The 22,046-nt window shown below is 38.6% G+C and overlaps 1 protein-coding gene across 1 annotated transcript in view; it reads right to left on the bottom strand.

Moving 5' to 3' along the window:
- Window positions 1-22,046, bottom strand: part of ADAM12 (ADAM metallopeptidase domain 12) — a 261,280-nt gene that overhangs the window by 217,766 nt on the left and 21,468 nt on the right. The window contains exon 2 of the mRNA XM_070946456.1: window positions 18,330-18,463. Within this exon, the coding sequence (XP_070802557.1) occupies window positions 18,330-18,463 (134 nt within the window). The remainder of the gene's footprint in view (window positions 1-18,329; window positions 18,464-22,046) is intronic.

The following is a 22,046-nucleotide window of genomic DNA, read 5'->3' on the forward strand; positions in this document are numbered from 1 at the left end:
TTAAGAATATTTCTAAGCCAAAAGAATTGTGCAAAAGAAGAGTGGGGAGAAATCCAAAAAGAAGACTAGATTTTTAGCCCGCTATGGGAAATACGTGAGTTCTGCCAAGGAACGTGTAACAAAATACTGATTGAAAGGGTGACTAAATTTCTTCACTTGCCATTTTCATATTTCTTATTCTGAATCTGTAAAAAACTGCACATATACTAAGCACGCCTTCACATCTGAAGAACAATGTTTAAGTTGGTATAGTGCAGAAGTTACAACAGCTGCTAATCACTTAGAGCAGTGATTCTCAACCTGTGGTCCCCTGACTTCTGGGGGGGAAGCACGATATCCACAAAAGCTTGAAGAAATGTTATGTTTTAAATCTTGAGTTAAGATTTAAATGGTGATCCGTGACCATGGTTCATGGCCACAGAAGATATTTAAAGGCAGTCCATGGTGAAGAAAAGATTGAGAACCACTGACTTAGAGACTTACTGAAATACTTTGGGTAATGGAATGTTCTCTTCTGTCTTGTCAGTCATGCTGCTTTTTCCAACGTGGTGGCCTCCAGTTAGGAATACGACCCTCAAATTCCCCATCTAAATGTATTCCCAACATTGCCAGAAACCACTAGAAGAGAAAGTTGCTTTTTACCCAACACACCTGGCATTTAAGAGAATAACCAGACAAAATACATTAAGCATACAATAATGCATGGATATGTTGAACCCAACTTGGATACGACTTCATTGGAAGCTGCTGTTAGCCAAGGTCCCAAGACATATGATTTACCAACCCAAGTTTTCAGACATTAATACATTCCTTGCAAATGTAACAGAAAAAAAAAAAAGATATTGAGATCCTGGAAATTTGGGCAGAACATAATCTGCTCTTAAACTTTATTCAACACAACCTATAGGAACTACATAGATTATAAATTGTGTATTCAGTGCCCTAATAAATAATTTTATGTAGATTAATTTTATTTTGTTAAAAAATGTATAGTTCCCAGACTTGTACCTATGCCAAGGCTCTAAAAGAGTTTCCTATTTCCAAAATGAAACTATGTTAAGCTCTCCCAGTGTTAAAATCTGTTCATGAAGGATCATAAAACATTTTAATTGTTGGAAGTGCTATATAAATGACAAGGAGCAAGAGCATCAGTTTACTTTGGTGCTAGATAGTTAACAGTTTTTGTATACATGACTGTCTAATGCAGACATGATAGACTCATAAATTGAAACACGGATAATTTATTACACTTATAGACCAACAAACAGAGCCTTATATCACACTGAACAGTCAGGGTCTCTACAGCAAACAATGTCCTTAGTAGCAAAGCATTCCTCAAAGCATTTATTGCGTGTGTATTTGTGTGTGCATGTCCCCTTGCAGGGAGTCCCAGTAGAAGTGTGGATATGAGTCTGTAAGGAAAAGCATACAGTGAGATGAGTTGTCTGATGGACTTCAGATAATGCAATGGCTTCAGGGTTAGGGTTTTTTTGTATGCAAATGTCCCAAAATCAGACTCGGGATCACAGTGACACTGAGAAGATTCACCTACTCTATAGCTTTGGCAAAGGATAAAAACATTAAATAGTGTATCAAGGAGGATGAGTTGGAGATTCAGCAGGACTCAAGAGAAATCTGTTGAGATTTCAGACTTGAGACCAGACATCAGACATAGCTTGGTGTTATCTGCAAATTTGATTAATTCCCCTTTTATCCCATCATCTAGATCATTTATGGAGATGTTATGAAGAGCATTGCACCCAAGACAGAGCCTTGAGGTACCCCACTGCATGCTTCCCTCCATGTAAATGTAGTTCCATTGAAGATTACATAGTGAGTGTGATTGGTCAGTCAACTGCGAATCCATCTGGTGGTTTCTATCCCACATTGTTCTATCTTACCAAGAAACAGGCTGTGGCCTACTCCTCCAGATGCCTTACTGAAGTCTAAGTAAATTATATTCACAGAATTTCTCTGATCCACTAATTTAATCACTTTACCAAAGAAGGCAATAAGATTCATCCAGCATGATCTGTTTCTAACAAACCCAGTATCTGAGCATGCAGATACTTTAATGCCTTAAAGAGGGGACATTATTCCTTCTAATATGATTAGTAGTTTCCCTTTCAATGCTTTGCATAGCCATAATTAGTAGGAATTAAATGTTCCAAATTTGATTCCAGAATTTCAGAACTTGCAATAGTAAAAACTTACCACCTGGTAGTCCTGGAAAAAGATGCACCTATTTTAAAAAGTTGCAGACATATGCAACATTCATGCCTCTAGGTCCTTCAAAGAACATTTTTGGAACTAAATCTGAAGCATACAGCTGAACTAATTAGAAGAATAACTAATTAATATCGTAACTGTAGGTGCTACATATAGCACATTATATGAATCTATTGTATGCTTCCTGCAATTTCCAGGGTTGAAAGATTAGATGAAAGTTGGCATAGGGTTAAGTTTATGTTTGTCAAAAGAAAACATTGTTGAAAAATTTCTCTACTTGCAGTAAAAAAATTCAGTTTACTTTCATTTTGAAAAGACTAATCAACTAAAATTAGTTTCCAGTAAATAAGTGATAGTTACAATATTCAAATATGTTCATTTATTTCAATAGAACAGTATACAGTACTTAAAATAACTAGCAAAATTATATTGAAAGTAATTGCATTAATTGCATCTCCACTTTTCAAATGATCTTTTGGCAGTGTATTAGGAGCTAACAACTGTAATATATAAAATGTATTAAAAAATAAAATAAGAATCTTTAAAACCATTCACATCATGAATTGCAATGACAAAAAAACACAGGCATATTTATGATAGGTCTTAAATAAATGACCTTCTGAACAGCTTTGTAGTTATGAAGATGTCCAAAGTTCTGGTAGGAGACTGTTTCTGCCATTGGTGCAAATCTGGTGTTTCACATTTTCTCGGAAAGGAATCTACCTATCTCATGTGCGCTGGATGCATAGGACATACTTGAAGTAGACCATGGGTGTCAAACTCACCGTGTCACATTGTCATCACATGACATTTTGTGATGTTTTTCCCATTCGCGGAGCTGGGGTAGGCGTGGCCTGCACGTGACACATCTGGCCTGCAGGCCGCCATTCCTGAATTAGTAACTGTCCCCAGTGGCTTTTGAACTTGGTAGTCCACCCAGCCTGGGTGTGTGTGTGACTGGCAGGATGATGCACACACACACAGCTCCATTTGTGAGAGCAGTGTGCTCACCCTCCACTCATACAAATGGAGCTTCGTGTACAAGTGGTGGAGGGTGCTTGCGTTCGTGTGTGAAGCTCCACTTGTGCAAGCAGAGGGTGCTTGAGTGGATGGCACTTATGCGGACCTGCTTGTGCTCACACACAAAGCTCTCACATGCGGAGGACACTCACGGGTGAAACTCCATTCGGACGCAAGTGCCCTCTGCATGTGTGAGTGGAGCTTCATGTGTGTGTGCTTGCCCATCTCTCCTACGGCCCATATTCAAACAGGCGGCCCAGTAGTGGGTTGTGGCCCAAGGGTTGGGGACCCCTGCTGTAGGAAACTAGGTGCCAGATTGCATATTGTTTAAAGGTCAAAACCAGTGCACAACTAGAAGCTTATTAGTAATCAATAAAGAATCCTCAGTCCTGGATTATGTGCACATGGAGGCTCCCATCTACCAATAAGAGGACTGCTGCTTTGGATCACATGCAGCTTCAATGTAATTTTCAGAGCAACACCACTTCTTTAATTTCAATAATATTTTATTTTCTCCAGTATTAATAACTCTATAGGTCAAGTGTGTCAAACTTGTGTCATCACTGCATCGTCACATGATGTATCATGACATTTTCCCCCTTCACTAAGCCAGGCATGGGTTTGGCCAGTGCATGATGCATCCGGCCCATGGGCCGTGAGTTTCACAGCCCTGTTATAGGGTATATGATATCTTAGTTTACCTTGCTTTTTCACATTTATCATTTAAATGTTGAATCTTGAAATGCATCCTTAGAATTGGAAAAATTAAAATGAGGGATGTAGAGAAAATAAGGAGATAAGGTAACCAGTTAAAGTAAAGAATAAAGTTAATACCAGCCTTATGAAATTATTCAACTGCACTACAGTTCTATAGAGCTGTTTAAATTTGTGCCTGAAATTTTTTTTTGCAAAACTCAGTTAAACATATAATGATCTAAAAAGCAAAGGAAAAATTGAAAAGCTATGGTTTAAAAATGCATTTGCACACAGCTGGCTTTCTCTAGTGTTTATGATTACCGCAATTTTACACACAAAAATAAATTACTAGATATCTAAACAATTAGTGATATGGCAGAGTGAGTCCAAAATTGTGAAGTATAGACATCACAATGCTATGTTACAGATGTATTCCCAGAGTTAAATTATATTGATTGGATCAATGTCAAATGAGACAGCTCATATACTATTTCTAGTCAAGAGCAGAAAAATTGCCAGAGAATGTAAGTCATTGCAAATTCAAGGTCAGACGTTTGCAGATTTTTTTTTATCCTTATGCATATGGTTGAAGTACAAAGTAATCACAAAGGTAAACAAGGAAACGGTTCATCAAGCATGGAATAGCAGAACTGAATGATTCATCAAGTCCACTCTCAAAGACATTAAGGGCAGTTTATTTGGTTAGAAAAAGCTATTCCCTTAATTTAAAAAAAAAAACACAAACCACAAACACTCCATTTTGTCAAAATGACTGAAAAATCTGAGCAATTTATTGGATTCAGAAAGAATATTATAAGATATCTCAGTTATGCCTCTTTTATTTTAAAGGGGGAATAACATGGTTAGGAATAGCTTCCTGGACTCCCGCAAAAGAATAACGTACAGCTGAAAGAGATTCTCAAAGTCTGTTTATCATCTATTTATTGTCTGTTTGTCTGTCCATCCATCCTGACTCAGACCGTGAACTATCATTGCTAAAAGAGGCTGAGATTTCCAAGGAAAAACTTAAGGATTCCAGGAACAAGGCTATATGCACAATACAGCCTCAGATTCTGTGACTGAGATACAGTCTCAGCCTCTTCATTCAGGTTGTGGCAAGGCCACAACCTGAATGAAGGGATTAAAGACAATTTAATTAAAGGGTTAAAGTTTCAAATAAAAGCACAAGTGCTTTAGCTTGCTGCACTGCCACCACAACTACATCATGGGACAAGGCAAAAGGCACAACAGAAAAGGTGCACATGTATAATTGTTAATATTAATTAACAATTAACAATAATATTATTGTGTTCAGTCTGCTCTGAAAAAAATGGGAGATACATTAGGGAAAGCTATACTTTGTGGGGCTAGTGTTAATGCTATACTGTTATACACACAATACTGCTGATGTGTACATTATGAAGGTTTTCAAAATAAGGATACAAAAGATTCTCCTCTTCTTAATTGGTGATCCTGTGTCGCCCTGCATCTTTTAGTTTTCTCTTTATTTTATGGTTGCCTTTTGGAAGGTCAATTAAGTAACAATATTTTACCTAGACTTGTCATAACATTTTCCTGTCTTACAAGAAGTTTGTGGTATATGTAATTCCATAATACTTTTTCCTTTCAAGCCAATGCATGCTTTCTCACAGAAGACTTTTGGGGCTGAAATATATTTAATGCCTGATGCTCTTTCTAAAGTCATGTGTGTCATGTTAGGCTGTTTGACTTTTAAAATGTTATTTCAAGGCACTGATAAGTATGTCAACGTTAATTTGGCTGGTAAATTGGAGATTAGAAGTGCTTGGATGTTTGAATGCTTATACGGAGGTCAACTAAAAGCAACAGTGGCAGCTGAGATTTTGCTTCTGAGATGGCACATCTAGCACTGCCAAAGCTGGGGGAAATGTGGCATATCCCTTGGTGGATGACATGATATCTGAATAGAAAAAAAATATAGCTGTAAGTTTGTAACTTTTTTTTTTTTACAATTAGTAAAATCTCATTTTCTGGCCAATTAATTCAGCTCAATATAAGAAATACAATCCACTATTGAATCACACAGGCCTCATGATCATTGTCCATAGATTATTGGGGCACATCCTGGATCAACTTTAGAGTCAATTGTGATATGTTGGTCCTTCAAGTTGCCTTCTATACTCCACTTGGGGTATAATGACTTTGTTTGTTTGTTTGTGCCAAGTCAGGTTTTGATTCCTGGTGATTGCCTGGACAAGTTCCTGAAGTTATCTTGGCAAGAAGTGGTTGCCATTGCTTCTTTCCTAGGGCTGTGAGGGAGCAACTGGCCCAGGGTTACCCAGCTGGCTTTCTGCATAAGTGGGGGACTAGAACTCACTCTCCTTGTTCTAGCCCAATGCATTAACCTCTATACCAAACTGTCTCTATAGTCACAGTGCACATTAGCATGCTCATCCAACCAGAGGGATTTTCAATTTATTTCAATTTACCTGCTAGTAATTTTTTTATACTAACTTACATGTTTAGCCTATGCTGGACATCCATGTTTCTTTTTCATCCTAGTAGGCTGGCAGTAATCTAAGTAGAAACTTTCTGGTGCCTTTTTTGAATGAGCCAGTCCTTTTTATTTGGAAAAATAAAATAAAATAAAATTTCGTACGCTTGCCAAAGTTAATTACAGCCATTATTAATATTGATATGATCACATGCCTAAATACAATCTGATAACAGGAAAGTATGAGACAATAAAGCAGATACTACATTTTGAATATATATTCTATGGATTGGTTATTATACTTTAGAGATTGATATTTAAATATCCCCTTGGTTCATTTCCTCTGGTTTTGACTGTAGTAGTCATTCTAATGGCCATTGCCTGTCTCTCTTTTGTGAAACAAAACAATTTAAGTGTCATCCTGCATAAAGCATAGATCTTTTTATATTGTTAATAAATATATTTAAATAAATACAATTTAAATATAAATTGTGTAAAGTTAAAACAAATTAAATTGACCTGCACTGAAGATTTATGTGACATGTTAAGTGTATCAGCTTTCATCAAATATATATGCTATTCACACAGACTTTCTGAAACCATGTTCTTTGGCAAAGATTCCAGTGAATGAAAGATTATAGACTCTGCCATTTGGATTCAACTCGTACATTGCAACCAGGTAGAGTAAGGTAGAAACCACTTTAGGCTACTGCATTACCTTAGAACATAGAATAAGAGAGTTGGAAGAGACCTTGGACTTCTAGTCGAACTCCTACACAAGGGACCTCTAGTCCAACTCCTACACAAGCAGGACACTCTATATCATTTCAGACAGGTGGTTGTCCAGTCTCTCCTTGAAGCTCTCCATTAACTCTCCATTACCCTGGAGCAACGTCTTCCAATGCCATTCTACTTTCAGTTCTAACTCACCTTTCTCCACAGCTCTCAAAGTTGATCACCTATACAGCAGCTAATCAACAGCAAGTGGAGCCAGCTTTCTTTCTATATTCTTCATAATTCAAGTCTCTTTGCATTCACCAGCTATTATTCAGACAGCTTTAGAACAGAGACTTAGTGATTGTTTTGGAACAGCACTAAACCCACATCAAAAAAAACCCCTGCCTATTAATGGCACAAGTAGTAGGTCATACTATGTGGAATACTCTTTTCCCAGATACAGTATGTGGGTCCCATTTCTTTGACACTCTGGGAAGTAGTTAAACCTGTTTTAATTTGTAGACGTTTGGCCCCTGCAGGGGATCTCTATGTTGAGTTCTAGATTATATTTTTAAGGAGAACTGGAATAAGAATTTAGTTTAATGAAACCATCCCATAATCATTTATTTGTATATAGTTTGCATGTATTTTTAATTACATTTCCCTGGTAGTTCCTTTAAGTATAGAATCTTGTTACAATGCAAATTTGTTGTCTGTTGGTAATTTAATGTCTAAAGAATTTACATCACAAACGGAGGTAGGAGATTCAGGAGTATTGCTGTGTTTCCTCATTTCTTTCCATCCTTCCGTAATAAACTTTAGGGTTGAGTTGTCAGAATAATTAGAGCCTCGACAAATGTTGTATATCAAAGCTGTAATGTTGCATTCCAAAAAGGTATCTGTAATATCTTCACACAGTGAATAATGCTACCAATTTCTCCCTTAGACTATCTTGTATCGTTATTATTTGTAAAGCAATTATTTCCCTACTGGGGTCTTTTATTAGTCTATACCTGCCTTCAGACTGTCTTTGATCAACATTCTATATAAGACCTGTGTTATTTGGGTGCTCTCGTTCTTGGCTCATCTGGATGCAAGAGACTAGTGACTCAGTGTAAACTGCCAGTTTTAGAAAACAAACAACTGTTTTGATCCTTTCCAGATGTTAATGTCCATTGGGTGAATACAGATGGCAGGATTTGGGGGACAGGGAAGCACAAAATTCTAACCCTTGTCTTGTCTTTTGTATCCACTGTCTCTCTCTCTCTCTCTCTCTCTCTGTCTTGTTTTCACTTTCCGGCACTGACTTTATGACTACTCACCTTAGTCTCAAGAGTCTCAACTGCACTGCTGTTCTGTCATTGGAAAGCAAGGAAGACAGAGAGCAGACTGTGCTGGAGCAGTCTCTGTCTCTGTCTCTGTCTCTGTCTCTGTCTCTGTCTCTGTCTCTCTCTCTCTCTGTGTCTCTCTCTCTCTCTGTGTGTGTGTAAGAAGCTGTTGAACAGACACTTTTGGTTAAGTGAGCCTAGAACACAGGGGAGGTAGAAAGGCTTAAAAATTGAATGACTGTTTACAACTGAACCATACTGTTACTGTATAGGACAGGGAAGGTTAAAGATGTTTCTTTGACACAGTCCATCAACTATGAGATGTTTTAGAAGTATTCATTCATGTATTTGATTTTTATCTCACTTTTTTATTTTGGTCAATTCAAAGTACAATTGCTATTTCTTCACAACAGTGACTGTGAGAGGTCAGTTTGGCTGGGAGATAATGACTGGCCCAAAGCCACCCAGCCAGCTTTTATGCCTGAGAGAATACTAGAACTCACAGTGTTCTGGTTTCTAGCCCAGCACCTTAGCTAATATACCAAGCTTTGGATGTTTATCAAAATGGCTCCAGTGAACTGAAAACCGTAAGAATTTGCAATTTCCTGACTCAGGGACATTTGATGTGGGGGAAATTTACTCCAGGAAGATTTTGACAAAGAAGAAAATCAAACAATGCATTTACAGAACTCTTTTTTGAGAGATGGAAGGCTGTGACGGTTACAAAGAGAAAAAGAGTCTTGTAGTTTGAGAAGCAACTTAGACAAATGCCATGATGGGGAAGAAAAGGGGAAACAGGAAGATGAAAGAAGAAACAAGGAGCGGAGACATTCTAATTGGGATATGTTCAAATCAGTTTGGAAATGTCACCACTCCTTATTGTCAAATTGTAAGCCAGCCTGAATGTATCCTCAGGGTCTCCCACTGGATGTACCCTCAGGTTTATTATTAAAAGAAACACCAGAGGATATTTTAGATCTTTGTGCTACGGTGCTTTCACGACAAACTATGACAGTAGCAACCATCTGAGCAACGTGCACAGCTAGAGTGTGGAGAAGACGTTTTGTTCACAGCTAATAGTACATTAAGACCTAACTAGAGGCATTGGGTGAGGCAACGAGGACTGCTCAATAAACAGCTGGTGTTCTTATGCAAACAGGGATAGCAGTTTCAAAATCCAATAGAAAGAATAATAAGATTCCACCTGAAAGCTACAACCCAGTAGAGGGACTTTAAAAACAGCAATACTGCAGTTACACCCAGTGGGCCAATCCCAATCCTTATGAATTGGAGAAACCATGTATGTTTATATTCTCTGGTCTTCCACTGATCTGAAAATATCGCCATCACCATTGATTCTTGAGGGCATGAGAAATTTTTTTCAGAGAACTAAAAATTGTATTGCTAGTTTATTGCCCTACCTAGAGTGATATAAATCTGTGATTGGGTCATATTTTACATACCAAACATAATAAATTAGAAAAGGAGGAGAAGTGGCCAGAAATAATTCCTACTGCTGATGAATTTCAGGAAACATTGGATTGTCATTTATTGTGTGAGGTTTTCCACCATCATATAGTTGTATTGCTATGTTGCTTTCTCTTTTATTTCTCTTTGTATTAAACATTTCCCCAAGTTTCCTGAGACATTAACAGATTGCAAATACTGTTAAACAAACAAGCTGATACTCTTTTGGTGGGGGCAGGGGGGAATATGTTAAAGTATTATTCCAGAATATTGTTAAATTCCTGTCCAAATTAAGCCTAATTATCAATTTTCTTTGAGTATCAATCAAATGTCTTGCACAAAACCCCAGAGAATATTGAAAGATAGCTTTTTTTAAAAAAAGTAGTATCTTCCACACTTGCCTTTTAGCCTCCACACCAATTTAAAAAAAGCATTTAGTGGGCATTTTCCTACCAGTTCATAATGTTTGGTGGGATAAGAAGAAAATCAACCCTTGCTATCAACCAGCCTCTGTCTCTAAAGTGCCTGGAATGCTATACATAAGGATAGCACTATTTGTTGGCATCGTGCCATTGGGCAGGATAAGAGACTGTCAGTGAAGACAACAGTTTGCATGCTGATGCAACCTCCTCCTGGCCTAAAGTGAACAGCCGTTTCACTCAACCGTGAAGGAGAATCCTAGTGCAGACATGGATGGAATGAATTTAACATCCTGATTTTATTTTATAAAAACTCAAGACAGAATGCATAATGCTCCCTCCATTTCTTCCTACATAAACAATCCTATGAAGAGAGACTGGTTCAAAGTCACCGGGTCAGCTTCTGTATTTAAAGGCAAACTACAACTCAAGGTACCCTATTTTCGAGTCCAACACCTTAACTGCTACACCAAGCTTCATCTGTTTAAGAACAATCATAAAGCTTGACTTTGTGAGGATCAATGTAAAAGGAACATAATCTTTGGTAAGGAGTATAGAACAGCAATGAAAAAGCTAAATGAATCCTACATGAGTGAACACTGTATTTTATAGCATATTATGCTCCACAACTGTATCAAATTAGTTCTAGCTTCAAGCTATTGTTAAAGCTGTTGGACATTCCAGATTTTTGCTGTATTCTTAAGTGAGAGCAAATTGTATTTTAAGATAATATTAAGACTTGAATTAAAACTGTATCACATATAGTATCATGCAGCAGGTAGCTCAATAGAAGTAAGTGCTACAGAAATATTCTTATCAGGAAACAGGCTTATATGAAACTTGGAAGAGTTTTCAGCTACAGCAGCAATATGAGCAGTGGGAACGATTTAGCCAAGATCAATCTAAAATGAAACCAACAATCTTCACAAGATAAGATGGATACACAGCCACATTTCTTTGTGATAGACCAGAATAGCAGAAGATTACTCAGATTACTCAGGCTGGCCTTGGAAGCAACTGGTTAAATTACAATCAGTCAAAGGTGGGTTTCAGCAGGTTCTGATCAGTTCTGGAGAATGAGTAGCAGAAATTTTGAGTAGTTCAGAGAACCGGTAAATACCACCTCTGACTGGCCCCGCCCCCATCTATCCTCTGCCTCCTGAATCCCAGCTTATCGGGAAGAAATGGGGATTTTGCAGTAATCTTCCCCTAAAGTGGGGTGGAAATGGAGATTTTACAGTATCCTTCCCCTGCCACGCCCACTAAGACATGCCACGCCCACAGAACCAGTAGTAAAAAAAATTGAATCCCACCACTGCAATCAGTCCAGAATATTTTCAAAAAGGTATCTGAGCAGCAGTAAAGGATAACAACCATAATTTACATTAAGTCCAAAATACCACAATACACTGCAAAATTTGCAAAGTTTGCTGTGACTGAGATCAGTAAGTGTATAGCTTAACATTTCAGGGAATCTACATAGTTAGCATGCAACTGTTCTGTTTCATGGAATAATATAGGAAAAGAGTTCCAGATGACATCACTTCCAAATTTCCAATTATATGCTTTCACGTTTCTTCACTTTTTTTCCCATATTAACACAACCCCGATTAGGAGAAAAAAATTGTTTGTTTGTTTGATTGATTGATTTGTGTGCCACTCATTGTGTGTAGAGACGATATACAAATGAGATGCAGAATATCTGAATTGGAGTGATTCAAATGGATGAATTTGTACTGCACTGGTATTTTAATCATATTGTATACTATCCTTCCCAACCTGCTGATGTTATCCAGAAATACGAGACTACAACTGAGAATTACAACACCTGTAGTCCAATCCAGTACTTCTAAATGAATTCAACATCTAGTATTACATTTACTACCGTTTCTCATTGCGAATCGGTAGTAAAGGTAAGTAGAACCCACCCTGAACTAGATGTCCACAGTCCCTTCCATCCCTGTTAGTCTGTGTTATTCTTCCTTAATTTAAATGAGCAGGCATGCAATGTTTTTTTTTTTTTTTTTTAATTTGATTTATATGCCGCCCTTCTCCGAAGACTCAGGGCGGCTTACAATGTGCTCAGCAATATGTTGATACATATGCAAAGGGGGATGGTTTCAATCCTAATACTGTATCCATTATCTTAATTCTTTTTATCCTCTAACCCTAGGGGTGTGTTCTGCCCCAGCTACGGATCCCAAAGAATGTAGCACACACAAACTCCGAACCAAACTCAGTTTACTTCAAAACACAGTCTTTTGCAAATGCAGGCTGTTAATAAAACGTTCTTAACAACCTGCCAGAAATTCCACAGATAAGATAGTGTCTTACTAGAGTTGGCAGAAAGCCCAGAAGCCAGGTTTGCAGAGAAAATTCAAACTCAATGATCAGCGCACGAAAGGACGAACACATGTTGTTTCCTGCAGCTTTTTACAAGCTGTGTGCAAACTTAAATAGGCTAAGGGAGTGGCCAATTAGCCCCAAGCCTTATTCTTGAGGAGACCTCCTCCTGAGTAACCACTCCTGCCTTTTGGCAGCTCTGCATGCTCGTGCATTGAGAGGAGGCTCCTCCACTTCATCCTCTGCACTTAAAGGAGCCTCTGGAGGTTCTGAAGGCCCTGGCTGAATCCCTGCCTCTGGCACCACATCTTCTTCAGCCTCCTTGCTGTCCAACTCGAGCGCTGGCTGCACAGGCTGCTGGCGTGACACCAGACCAGCCTCCTCCTCGTCAGGATCAGCAACAATCCGCACAGGCCGCTGGTGGGCCACAACAGGATGCTACTGCTATGGGAGGGAGGGAGGGAGGGAGGGAGGGAGGGAAGGAAGGAAGGAAGGAAGGAAGGAAGGAAGGAAGGAAGGAAGGAAGGAAGGAAGGAAGGAAGGGAAGAAAGAAGCCTTATCTCTTCATTAGGATGATCTACATGCAATAGAACTGGCACTTTTTTCCCCTTTCTCCCAATGGAGGGATAGAAAATTATATCATACCACCTGAAGATATAAGAACAAAGAACATTTAAGTGAAATATTCAGCTTAGTTTGCCAGAATTTAATGGAAGAAAGCATAACACAGTATGCATGTAATGCACCAAAGCTTTGCAAAATTATATTTTCGAATGAAACATAATTGCAAATGTATTATAAACATGAGGTAATTATTTTAATACTGCTGAAATAATTTAACTTATATTTACATTTGACCCAATGTTACTAACTGCTTTGTTTCAGGATTACTCACTTATTGGAGCGAGATCATAAGCACATAATCAAAGGCCACTGTAGCCAATGGCTCTAAATATATATACATATATACTGTATACATGGCTGAGTTAATATTTTATAAATTATGAAATCTTGCAGAAATTAAAATATATGAACAACACTATCATGCCCAGGGCTGATTATTACTGCCAGAGTCTTGCAGTCAGGAAGACTGCATAGGAAGAGCACATAGTAGTGAATTAACATCTTGAGAGCACAAGCCAGGAGATCATATCAATGGAGTAAGAGAAAAATAGATACCACAAAAGTAAAATAGGATGTAAGAAAAACAGGATCTAAGATTTAAATCAGACTTCTCAAGGGCAACAAAATTGCAATTGTTAAATTTCATCAATGAGAAAGTTATTGAAAGAGTATAACTGTGAATTCTCTTGCCTTTTGTCTATTCCAGATCTTTCTCGATTTCTAATCACGTCAGGAAGTCCAATTCTTCCTCTTCTCCCTGCTCTCCAAGTCGCATCCTCATGGGCCAACTCTGCTGGTAGTCCTCAATTTATAACAGTTCATTTAGTGACCCTTCAAAATTACAATGGCACTAAAAAAGTTCACATTTATGACAGTTGACTGTGATCACCTTTTGCGATCTTCTGATAAGCAAGTTAATGGGGAAGCCATTAACAACCATGTTATTAACTTAACAACTGCAGTGATTCACTTAATAAGAAAAGTCATAAAACAGGGCAAAACTCACTTAAATGTCTCACTTAGCAATGGAAAATGTAGAAACTGGAAGGGTTGTGGTGAGACCGGCTGGAGAAATAGTGGGCTCTGACAAGCCCCGCGAAAATTCAGCCAGACAAACTGCTGTCGGGGGATCTTCAGACCAGAACCATCCTGTAGGGATGGTGAAGAAGTAGAGGTGCCTCGGACGACCAAGAGGAACAGGCAAGTTCCTCAAAAGGTTGGAGGCTGCTCTTTGAACTGGCGGCAGGGGCGGTGGCCATTGAAAAATGACCGCGCTGAAGCTGGGGCAACTGGACTAAGTTGTTTGTGCAGGAGCGGTGTCTGAATGGAGTGCTGGTACGGGTGAGTGATTGGCTAACTCACAGGTAAAAAAGAAAATTTTTAACAACTTTAAAAGGTGTCCCTGAGCAGAAATGAGTGGTTAATTGGCACTTGGGAAAGTTAATGGAGGGAGAAGAACAAAGAGGAGGTTAAAATACTAAAGCCCAAGAAAGAAAATTTTACAACTGGATTTCAAATTGGCTTTGGAGAAATTAAAAATAATAAAAGAAAAAGAAACCCAAGGGAAGGTACTTTTTATGTGGATTAAAATATTTTTGACAGTTTTGACATCTGAAGGAAAAGAACAAAGAGGAAGTTAAAATACTAAAGCCCAAGGGGGAAAAAAAATATAACTGGATTTAAAATTGAATTTGGGGAAACTAAAAACAACAACAACAACAAAAGAAACCCGAGGAAAAGAACTCTTTATGTGGATTTAAAATATTTTTGACAGCTTGGATACTTAGTTGCTCTGAGAATATTATGGATTTGAGAGAGACATCTGCTGGTGGAAAGTGAGTACTGCAATATTGGTGGGAAGATAGAAGAAAAAACAACAGCTGTGACCGTGATTTAATCTGGAAACTGTGAGAACTTTTAAGGAGTATCTGTTTTTCTGAACTGCTTGGTTTCGACTGTCAACAATTGTGGGAAATAACAAACCTTTAATTTGGAATGGATTGGATAAATATTTGAATTGGATACCATTTGGAATTAAAAAGAGACTATATGGACTTTAGAATTTCAATTAAATATAAAGTAAAAGTGTTAACAATTTTTTAAATTGACAATATGGATTCTTGGATGTGTGAAGAATTAATTGAGATGTTTAAAAATATGTGTGAATCACTAAAGGGTAATAAAAAGTTAGAAATTTTGCTGGAACATACAGAGCAGGAAAAAGAGAGTATAAGTGAGGAGCAAGAAAATAATATTGAAAGAAAAGGAATTGAAAGCAAAAAGCAGTTAGATGATTTAACTGGGATTAACAGTAGCAAAAAAAAGAGTGGATGGGGGGAATATTCCACCAAAAAGAATCAAACAAAGGGAAAAGAAGGAAAGAGTGGAAAGAGACTAGGAGAAAACTTGGGGAGAACTACTCGAGTAATATATTTAAAAGTGAGAAAAAGGATTCAGGAGAAAAGACATGATAAATATAAATATAAAAAGAAAAAGAAGAAGAAGCAGCAATGGAAATTGTGGGTTTAATTGTAGTTGTAAATTGAGGACTATCTGTACACATATATCTTTTCTGTCATAGATCTAGAGTGTATTCCATGTTTTTTGTGTGCTCCAGGTATTGTAAGCCACGTGGCATGTTCATAACTCTTGAATCTTGGATTAGACTGAAATGTTTCTTGAGCTTCCTCCTCTGATTCAACTTCATTCTTATCAAAGCTAAAAACTTCATGGCCATACACAGCTACAGTGGGAATAGTGATATTTCTGAATCACCTTCTTCTAAGATTTGTCTAAATTAAACTGGTTCATAATAAATGCTAGTTTTTGTTTGATAAAAATGTAATAAATTGTTATATATCTCTCTTGCTGAATTTCTCACAAGAATCAAAATATTTTTTATTACATTTTCAGTTTCCAAGGGAATGGGAGCACTATTATTCCATGTAGCTCTCTATATTAAATCAGCATTTTAATTTAACATTCACCTTGAATTGCAAGCAATTGGAAAGTAAATTAATGGCATGAATGCCATTATTATTCTTCTCTGAAAATTTTTATACTAAAGCTCTTTCAATACACTGTATTCATCACTTTCGAAAATCTCTGAAGTACAGTAAAGATGACCATCTGTTTCTAATTAAGCAACCCCAAAATAGATTTAGGTGGATACTAAATACATAAGATATCTTATGTTAGCTAGCTTATAATTTCAGGTGTGAGTCTAATGTCCTTTAGTAAGCTTTTATATATATATATAAAATGGCAAATATTCCTTTTATATAAACATAAGCTTTTAATGTAAACTAATATAATTTAGGAGACAAATGGAATAAAGGGTGCTTATAAAAACAGAATGTCAATTAACTAAATGGGATTTTACACATATATTTCTTACATACAATATGTTACAAATGTGTAAAATGGAAATGGGTTTATACACATGTGCAGAACTTACAAGATACAGACATTTTATCCACTGCATTCAAAATCTGGTAAACCCAAATCCCTTAAATTAAGAATATATTGTATATAGACACATACAAATGCACAACCACACACCACGACTTAGCTTTTAAAAGACAAATCACTACAAAGGATAATTGTTAAGACTGCAGTCTTTCTGAAAAATCATCTAAACCGAACTGAATACAATGGAGTTTATCTTTTATTAAATATAGATAGGATTCTGCTGCAAATAATCCTAAATATTTGATATATAAAGATATAAATGAGCAAAAAAGAGCTATTGAATGGGCATAAACATTGTAATTAATTGTTCAACCAATCTTATTTTCAGTGGGCTTTTTATTTGTTTTGGTAGTTCCTTGTTCTAGACAGGAATCTACAACCTTAAACACTCAAAGAGCCATTTGGACCCGTTTCCCACAGAAAAGAAAACACCGGGAGCCACAAAACCCTTCCCATGCCTGACTACTTCTTGAGTGGCCACAAAACTAGCATATGTAGTTGAATTAATCTTTGTTTTATTCTGAAACTTTTCTTTTCTTGGATTTATCCATGGTTGGCCTACTGGGGGGTTGAAAAGCTCAATAAATCGCAAGCTGGCGGGTGTCGCATATTGGCAGTTGTGATGCATATTTTGAGTGACAGGGAGCCGCAGCAGAGGGGTGAAAGAGTCACATGCAACTCCAGAGCCGCAGATTGCTGACCCCTGTTCTAGAAGGATTGAAACCGATAAGGCAGGAACCAACGCTTTCCGGAAGGGAAAACTGCTATGTCAAAAGAGATCAAGTGCTTCTCAAAGCCAAATAAAAGAATGACAAAATATCTGTTGACTTGGAAAAGCAGGAGGAAGAGGCTTAAAATATGAATCTTGGAACACAGACTTTTATACAGGTTTTATCTTTTGTGTATACCATAGCATGCCGATATTCTGTGTGTACGAAGGACTTTGCTTTAATCTGTAATAAAGAAACGGAATTATTCTAAATGCATCAAGTCTGTGTGCCTTTTGCTGAGAAGCTAGATACGAGGTCATCTGGAGAGATTCTGCCACATCTGTGCAAAGCCTGTTAATTGGTTAACAAATAATAAAACAAAATATATTAACATCTTAAATGGTTTTTCACCTCAGATGCATATGAGAAGGAAGAAAGAATAACCAAGAAACCTCTAAATGACACTTTTACTTGGCCAAGTTAAAAGCCCAGAATTTCTAACCTTAAACCAAAACTGTGAGCCCCAGCATAACAAGTTATTCTCCTGGGCAATGTTCTGAGGAAAAATAAAATTATTTGTGATCACATCTCTAAGTAATGAAGGCGATTCTGCACAGTGACAGATATACTGTATGTATATCTTCAATCTGAAAAACCGCAAATATATTCAATTTCCCTAGGTAGCCCACCCAAAATTCTAGAATGTTTCAGTTTGAGGAAAGCAGATATAAATATTGCTTCAGGAAAAAAAAAAAGACTTTAGTCCTATACATTTTTGTATTGTAATCCATGAAATTATGTTATAAAAAACAATAGTTGAAACACAACTTACCTGTTCATAAAGATTCTTTATTGGTTTCCATGGTTTACCATTCAAAAGATAAGGGATGGTTATGCCATAGTATTCTAGTTGTTCTCTTTGAATCCATTGCCTAGGGAATTCCAGTTTACTTTCAACAGTTTCTCCTAGTATAATTTAAAAAAAGATTAAATGTTAGTGAAGGACTGGCACCAGCAGTACAGTAGTACAAACTATTGCTAAGTAAATCTGAAAGAATAGCAATAGCAATAACACTTAGACTTATATACCACTTTACAGTACTTTATGGCAGTCTCTAAGCGGTCTACAGAGTCAGTATATTGCCCCCAACAATCTGGGTCCTTATTTTACCGACTTCGCAAGGATGGAAGGCTGAGTCAACCTTGAGCCTGGTGAAATTTGAACTGCTGAACTGATAGCAGCCAGCAGTCAGCAGTCAGCAGAATTAGCCTGCAGTACTGCATTCTAACCACTGTGTCATCACAGCTCTTATAAACATAAACTAATACACAAAAGTTATTAAAATATGTATCAGAATAAGCTTTTATATGTCTTACATTATGTTGTGTTTTATATGTTTTGGTTGCAAGTTGCAGTAATTCCACTTTGAAGGTACAAATAGGGCAAACATATGGGGGGAAATGAAGTGATTCACTTGTGAGAGATAGAACATCAAAGTAACAATCAAAACACCTTTTTTTTTGTTATTCTTCTTACCCATTTACTTCTTACATTATGATTTTGGACACAATTTTAGAATACTTCACTACTGTATTTGATAGGGGTTATTTTTAAGTGGCTTATTGTTTGAAGGAGTCCCCAAACCAAGTCCAACTTTACAATGAAGAAGCATTAAGAAATAAGAGTATAGGTACTGATATAGTTCATGATACCCAGCATATGACAATAAATTTTTCTCCCTTGCTTACAAATGTTCTCACTAAAAAAAATACCTTATGAAATCCTCCCTGCTATACTCCCCCTTATTAATACTTCATGGCTCAAACAAATGCTTAAACATGGACAAAATCTAAGGATATTGAACCACCCCTCAAATGTTAGACTATGTCAGCTGATGCAAAATCTGTTTGATATATTGATATCTGAAACACCTTCTCAGAAAATCCAGCATCAATAACCTTCCTTAATCTGTACCCAAAGTAATAACACAAATTATATTATACTTGAAATCAATATTAAAATGGAAATCAATTTGATTAATTTTCCTTGTGCATTCTGAAACATTGACGCCTCTCTCTCCAAATACAGGTACATAATAGCAAAGTTTAGGATTTTAAACACATGAAGATTTTAGAAGATGGTATCAGTAGCCTTCAAAAGGCCTTTCATCTGGAATTACAAACTAACAATGTCCACTGCAAATAAAGAAAACCAATATAAAATGTTTTACAGATGGCATATGCCCCCTGAGAAACTGGCAAAAATGTTTATTTATTTATTTATTATTTATTTATTATATTTCTATACCGCCTTTCTCCCATAGGACTCAAGGCGGTGTACAGTCAAGAAAAATATAGACACACAAACATCATAAAATTGCTAATTAAAATTATTACTTAGTTTGGTCAATTAAATAAAACCCAGAATTAGATAACATTTAAAAAATCATTCACATGTTTGTATGTTTAGCCCTGCCTGTTGGAACATCAGGGTCTTGAGGGCACGGCGGAAAGCACGGAGATCAGGGATATTCCGTATCTCCGGGGGCAGTTCATTCCAAAGGGTTGGAGCCCCCACAGAGAAGGCCCTCCCCCTGGGAGTCACCAGTTGACATAATTTGACTGACGGTACCCTGAGTAGTCCCTCCCTGTGAGAACGAACTGGTCGGTGGGAGACTATTGGTGGCAAAAGACGGTCTCGTAGGTACCCAGGTCCTAAGCCATGGAGTGCTTTAAAGGTGATAACTAACACCTTGAATCACACCCGGAAGACCACCGGGAGCCAGTGCAGCTTGCGTAGGAGAGATGTTACATGGGCGTAACGAGCTGCGCCCATAATCACCCGTGCGGCTACGTTCTGGACCAGTTGGAGCCTCCGGGTGCTTTTCAAGGGGAGCCCCATGTAGAGAGCATTACAGTAGTCCATATGGGAGGTAACTAGGACATGAGTGACTGTGCGCAAGGCGTCCCGATCCAGAAAGGGACGCAACTGGTGGATCAGGCGAACCTGATAAAAGGCACCCCTAGCCACGGCCGTCAAATGATCTTCTAAAGATAACCATGAATCCAGGAGGACACCCAAGTTGCGGGCCCTCTCTGTGGGGAGCAAGATCTCATTCCCTATTGTCAGTGATGGTATCAGCTGACTATACCGGGACGCCGGAAGCCACAGCCACTCGGTCTTGGAGGGGTTGAGTCTGAGCTTGTTTCTCCCCATCCAGATCCGCATGGCCTCCAGGCAATGGGACATCACAGCAAGGGCATCATTGGGGTGGTCTGGGGTGGAGATGTATAGCTGTATGTCATCAGCATACTGATGAACACTCACCCCAAAACCACGGATGATCTCACCTAGCGGTTTTACATAAATGTTGAACAGAAGGGGTGAGATTACTGACCCTTGTGGCAGCCCACAAATAAGGTGCCTCGAGGTCGACCTCTGCCCCCCTGCCAACACAAACTGCGAACGGTCAGAGAGGAAGGAGGAGAACCACCAAAGCACGGTGCCCCCTATTCCTAACCCCTCCAGCCGGTGCAGTAAGATACCATGGTCGATGGTATCAAAAGCTGCTGAGAGATCTAATAGGACCAGGATAGAAGAGCAACCTCTGTCCCGAGCCCTCCAGAGATCATCCACCAATGCGACCAATGCCGTTTCTGTGCTGTATCATGACCTGAAGCCCGACTGGAACGGATCCAGATAGACAACTTCATCCAGGTATCGGGGTAGTTGTCGCGCCACCACACTCTCAACAACCTTCGCAACAAAGCGAAGATTGGAGACTGGACGATAATTTGATAATATAGCTGGGTCCAGGGAAGGCTTCTTGAGGAGAGGCTTCACAACCGCCTCTTTCAAGGCGGCGGGAAAGACACCCTCACTCAGAGAAGCATTTATAATCCCCTGGAGCCAGCCTCGTGTAACCTCCCAGGAGGCCAGTACCAACCAGGAGGGACACGGGTCCAATAAACATGTGGCAGCGTTAAGCTTGCCCAGAATCCTGTCCACGTCCTCAGGAGCCACAGAGTCAAACTCTTCCCAGATAATGCTCTCAAGACCTGCCCCCGTCTCCTCCCCTGGATCTACCCAATCGGAGTCCAGGCCTTCCCGAATCTGAGCGACTTTATCATGCAGGAATTGTACAAAATCCTCAGCTCGACCCTTTAAGGGATCTTCCCATACCCCCACCTGAAGTAGGGAGCGGGTCACTCTAAACAGCGCAGCTGGGCGGTTCTCTGCAGATTCAATAAGAGCGGAGAAGTAGCTAGACTTCGCCGCTCTTATCACCACTAGGTAGGTCTTAATATAAGATCTCACTTGTGTTTGGTCAGATTCAGATCGGCTTGTCCTCCAATCGCTCTCCAGGCGTCTTTTCTGACGCTTCATCTCTCTCAGCTCCTCGGAAAACCAAGGAGCTAGACTAGATCGGCATCGGGTCAGAGGCCGCAAAGGCACGACGCGGTCCAAGGCCCCAGTAGCCGCCCTGTCCCAGGCGACCACCAGGTCCTCAGTCGAGTCGTGAGCCAGAGTCTCAGGAAATGGCCTAAG

The sequence above is a fragment of the Pituophis catenifer genome, unplaced genomic scaffold, assembly GCF_029215685.1.
Source record: "Pituophis catenifer annectens isolate HBS135680 unplaced genomic scaffold, rPitCat1.0.hap2 SCAF_6, whole genome shotgun sequence".
In the NCBI taxonomy this organism is placed as follows: Eukaryota; Metazoa; Chordata; class Lepidosauria; order Squamata; family Colubridae; genus Pituophis; species Pituophis catenifer.